Source organism: Pteropus medius, unplaced genomic scaffold (genome assembly GCF_902729225.1).
Source record: "Pteropus medius unplaced genomic scaffold, Ma_sr-lr_union100, whole genome shotgun sequence".
In the NCBI taxonomy this organism is placed as follows: domain Eukaryota; kingdom Metazoa; phylum Chordata; class Mammalia; order Chiroptera; family Pteropodidae; genus Pteropus; species Pteropus medius.
Window position 1 is genome coordinate 17,018,663 of NW_024345601.1, and position 5,440 is coordinate 17,024,102.

The window sequence follows — 5,440 nt, forward strand, 5'->3', positions numbered from 1 at the left end:
TCAGCTTTCTGTGCTTTGGTTCCTTGCTCTATAATATGCAAGTAATAATGGAACCAGAGTCTATCTTGAGTTGTGACTAGGGTTAAGTAAAATAACTAGGTATAACTAATATACCTAGAACAGGGCCTGGCATTTCATAAATGTATCTATTGTTTTTATTTTTGACTTCTGTCAGCCAAAGGAATGTCAACAGGAATCAGAACGTAACACTAAATTTTTCAAGTACTTTTATTAACAACTTAATACAAGACTGTACATTTTATGTGCTGAAGTCAACCCACTCCAGAAAACTGAAGAATCAGCATTTCTACACCACTTCAGGCTTTGGTTCTAAGTGCCACCTTCTACGGCAAAAATCTCATAGTGTAACCAAACAATTTAAGAACAGGAAAAAGAAAATGTTCCACTGGAATGGAAAGATTATTTATGCACAAACAGCTGAGGATCATTTCTAGCTTAAGTGATTCACTACACATTCTGGAATGTTCAGTTCCCTTTTCTACAGTCCTATAACCATACATACAGCAACTAACAACTTGGCCACAGGTCCTGCCTAGACACTCATCAATATGAAACAAAAAAATATTTATATAAATAAGTCAATTAACCCACAGAAACTAAAGAAACACAAGAAAAAAATCCGATGGTCAATAAAAACTATACAGTATTGGTCAGTCTTTTACATTTCAAAAAATGTGTAACTTAAAAAAAAAGTTCTTTGATGTATAAGTCCTCCTATATCAGTGTTAGCTAGAGTGAAAACTTGAAGACTCGGACTCGGTTGAAACAGAAGAATGTCCACCCCGCTTTCCTTTGGAGAGGATCTTGATGCTGGACCCTCTGCTCACAGAGGTGAGTGCATGCTGGGCAGAGGTTTTAAATTTGGCTCCAAGGAAGGCATAGAGGATAGGATTCAGGCAACAGTGGAAAAAGGCTAGGGCCTCGGTGATGGAAATCCACTTGTGCACAATACTCTCAAAGTCACATCCTTGCTTGATGATTTCCAGGAGGATAAAGGAGTCGATGCTGATCCCAATGTAGTAGGGTAGCCAGCAGGCGAAGAAAGTCAAGATGAGGATGACTGTGGTCTTGAGGGCCTTGCGCTTCTGGTAGCCCTTGGAGTGGGACAGCTTGGAGATGATAATGCAATAGCAGGACAGGATGACGATACCTGGCAGTATAAGGCCAACCAAGATGTGCTGAAACTGGAACACCACCAACCACAAGTCATTCGGGTAGAATCGGTCACAGACATACCTGTCTTCCCCAACCTGGACATTGGCAAAGATAAAATCAGGAATAGCCAACAGGAGAGCAGGGATCCAGACGCCAACATAGACCACCTTTTCAGCCAACAGCTTCCTTGGCTTCTGACTGTTGGTGGCGTGAACGATGGCCAGGTACCGGTCCAGACTGATGAAGGCCAGGATGAGGACGCTGCTGTAGAGGTTAACTGTATAGATGACATGGACAGCCTTACACAGGAACTTTCCAAAGTACCAGTTTGCCATAGCATCGACTGCCCAGAAGGGAAGTGTGAGGACAAAGAGGAGGTCTGCCACCGACAGATGCAGTCTGTACTTGTCCGTCATACTTCTCAGTTTCTTCTGGTAACCCATGACCAGGATGACCAATCCATTGCCCACTATGCCAGTCAAGAAGATGATGGAGTAGACAGTAGGCAGAAAGATACGGTTGAAATGGGCATTTTCCTCCCGGAAGCAAGGTTCCTTTGCGGAGTCATAGTCTCCTGAGCCCAAGTCCTCCTCTGTGTAGTTATCTGATGGGTATATCTGCAAAAGAGGCAAGGGGATAGACATTCACTTTCAAGTTCAGCAAGCATTCCCCAAAGGTCAAAAAATTTTTCTGGTATTTTAAGAAAGCGATTTATAAGACCCAACTCAGCCCAAGCTTTCTCTCCAGGAAATTCTGCTCCCCCTTAAGTACTGAAGGAAGGGCACAAGAGAATTATTCTAGAATCCTATTACCCTCCTCCCCATCTTCCGGCATAGTCACTCCATTATATCCCTCTTTAGTAGAACCAATTACAAAATTCTTTGTTTAGAACAAAAGGGCGTGGAGAGTCTGAGGGTTTCAAAGTCATATCTTTGCTAAGTCTTCGCCCCGCCTACTAGAAGGAAGGGGAAAAAAAAAAACCAAACAAAACACAATGAGGCCACCCTAGGCGGGGCCGGGCGGGGCGAAGGGCGGGAAGACGGGCTGCCGGGGTAGGTAGAATCTGTTCTGGAGGAGCTGGGATTAATCGTTCTGTGTGAAGATTTGCCAGTACAGGGAAGAGGGCACGAAGGAGCCTGGTGGGGTGGTGGGGATGGGAGGTGGGGAGAGGAGGTGTTGCGGGGGTGTCCCAAAGACTTAGTCTTCTAAAGCAAAAAAAAACATTTCCCCGTTTATCGCTGATCTAAACACAAACCATTCTGTATTTCAAGCAACATGCAGTAAGGAAGAAGAATGCGGTCTGAAAGCAAAAGGCTTTCGGTGCTAGTGGGTATTGCGTAGGGGTGTCAGAAGTTGGTACCCCCTCCTTTTGCCCCTGCCTCAGCTGGCGCTCCTCTGGGGCATGCGTCTTTTGCCATACCCATGTTTATCCCTTGGCAGGGTTGGGACGTTAGAGAGCGCAGCATTTTCCTGGGAGGGGAAGGTCATGGGGTCTGCACCCGTGGTCCCAGCCCCAAGTTTCATTTCCTCACTCTCCCGGGTCGCTTTCCATCCCGCCACTGATTCAGTTAATGGGGTCGGAGGTCTGCAGCGGGACGCCTCTAGGCGGAGGACGCGCTGGGGGCCGGGTGGCCCAGCTCCCCCGGCCCTGCGGCTGCTCACCACGCCCACGCTCAGCGCCCGCTGGCAGCAGCTACCTGGGTTCGGCCCAGCCGCGCGCGCCTTTGAATTGCGCGCCGCTGGAGGAAACGAAAAGCCTCCCTAGTAAAGGGTTTTCAAAAGCCTCCAGGAAACCACCGACGGTTAAACGGCGCAACTGGGCTCGGTGAGAGCCAAACGGTTTTCCCACTTGCACCTGCCCGTCTGCGTCGCGGCGGACCGCAGCCCAGGTGCCCTCCCAGTCCCTCACTCCAACCGCAGCCCGCGCCGCGCACACCTCGGAGTGGGTGTTGCTGCGCAAGGACTGCTTGATCCCAAATTCCCGAACCCTGGGGCCCACTCGCGGCGTTTCGGACGCCCGCGAGGTCTCTCCCTCAATCCCGAGGCGCGCGGGCTGCTCCGACCACCTCCCAGCAGCGACCACCTCCCACTCAAGACCCCCCAGGCGAGCGGCACCGTGGGTCCGCTCGCCTTTCCCTCCCTCCGCTCACTGTGCCGGGGTACTGGCACAGCTCCCCTGCCGCGCAGAATTTAGGAACAGGCTCTCAAACCGCAAGAGTGGTTCACAAGCGCCTTTGCCCGAAGTAACCCGGGATGCAGTCTCCCTCTGGCAACTCAGTTCTGAGGCGCTGCAGATCTCACGCAATTCGCACTAAGGAAAGTCCCGTTTTCCCGAGGAGGAGACCCCTGGTCTAAGTCCCGGGACAGCCCGCACGCCTTCTCGCACTTGTGCACAGAATGTTCTTACGTTTGCAAACAGCGCGCGAGCCCGGCGCGTGTCTAGGACTCGAGGTGGAGACACATGCATCCACCGAAACGGTCGTTCCAACCTTTCTCCTCTGCTCACAGAGAAAAAGATTCCAACTCTACTCTCCCGCCCCCATGTAGCCATGCGTAAGAAAACTTCCCATGCCCCTTCTCTGGGACACCCGCACCTCCAATGTTCTGGTCGCTTCTGCTCGCTCCGAGAGGGGTTGCGCTCTAAGTTCATGTGTTTGTATATTTAAGAAAAAGCGCGTTGAAATTGGACTTACATGGAACCCGTCCATGGTAACCGCTTGCTCTCCAGCCACGGTGGCTACCGGAGCACACAAGTCCTCACGGTCACTCTGCTACCTGCTGCCGCAGCCAACAGACTGAAGTTTCTGACCGAAGCTGGACTTATAAAAATACGCTCCGCGGGCCGCGCATGCGCCTTGTGGGTGCGCAGGCGGGGCCCGGAGGAGGAAGGCGGGGTAGGGGTAGGGGAAGAGGGGTAGGCGATGAGGAGGAGGGTGCAAGAGAGGGGCCAGGGCTACTAGCTCCCGCGACCCCCGTGTGGGGTAAGCCAGGGAAGCCCCTAGTCCGCGCTATTTGCTTGTTACCGCGTGAGTCTCCAGCTCAGGAGGGCATCCTGGAGGCAATTCCCCAACTTGGGAAAGCGGGATGCCCTTGGAGAGAGATGGAAAGTGTGGGCGACCCATGAGTCTCAGTGTAGCTCATCTGTCCTTGATCACATGGAAGAAACTCCAGACCTGCGAATGCTGCAAATGGAGACATTGAGGCCCAGAGAGAAGTGACTTGCCAGCGTAACCCAACCAGTAGGCGGCATTGCTGGTAGTGGGTTCAGCGTCAGACTCCATTCCCTGCTCTTAACTGCAGACTCAGTCCATTCAGAAAATAAAATAAATAAAGATCCCCCTTTTTTTCAGGGCACAGCTGTGTATATACATCCACACCCACAGAATAGTATCGGGGTCAGATGTAGACAATCAAGAAACGCGTTCAGAAGAAAGTAGGATGATTTGGCATAATTCTAGAGGGAGACTGTCATAGAGAAGTAGATGCGTATTCCCGGGTGACCAATTCGTGAATGGGACTTTATATATACATGCTTTATTTAGTGAATAGAACTTTTTGTAATAGATCACAAGGTAGCTGCACAGAATCAATCACTTGTTCATTCTCACGACACCCTAACGGGTGTTATTACAGAGATGCGTTTGGTCAACAGATATTTACTGAGGGCCGACTGCGTGCCACGCACGCACTGTTCTAGGCACTGGGGAAACGGTGGTGAAGCAGAGGATAAGATCTCCACGTAGAGGACACAAGAAGCAGGCCTTCAGAGATGAAATTGCGGGGCTGGACCGGGATTCCGAGTCCGGTTTGAAACAGATCTTCGCGCTCCGCAGCCGGCGTCTTTCAGGACTTTATGCAAAGGACAGACGTTGACACGGATAAGAAATAAGGTTGAAGAGGCAGGCGGGGTAGAGCGGGAGTTGGGGCTGGGATTCGCAGTGGGCTTCCAGACAGTGCTTTCCAGCCTCGCGCCACTTCCCGCCCGCCGGGAGCCTGGGTGGTGCCGGAGAGCAAGTGAGGGGCGGGGCCGAGATTTAGTGCTCCCGCCAGAGCCGCGACCGCTAGAGTGACAGTGGGGACTGAGATGCGAGCTTTATTGGCGAGAGCAATGATTGCTCTGAGACACGGAACTCAGACCGCCCCCCCCCAACCTTGGACGGTCCCTAGAAGAGGACTTGCCCAGACTGGACCCTAAACACCTCCTCTTTTCTTCCAGATAAAACTTTTCAGTCTGGAGGTGTTCCAGAGATTGTCCGGGGACTGG

At 51.4% G+C, this 5,440-nt stretch overlaps 1 protein-coding gene across 1 annotated transcript; it reads right to left on the reverse strand.

Moving 5' to 3' along the window:
* Window positions 1–210: 210 nt before the first annotated feature.
* On the reverse strand, window positions 211–3,990 carry CXCR4 (C-X-C motif chemokine receptor 4). The gene is made up of 2 exons (XM_039874566.1): window positions 3,870–3,990; window positions 211–1,793 (listed from the first exon to the last, which is right to left on the reverse strand). The coding sequence occupies exons 1-2, from the start codon at window positions 3,882–3,884 to the stop codon at window positions 747–749; spliced, it is 1,062 nt and encodes a 353-aa protein (XP_039730500.1). The 5' UTR covers window positions 3,885–3,990; the 3' UTR covers window positions 211–746.
* Window positions 3,991–5,440: the final 1,450 nt, after the last annotated feature.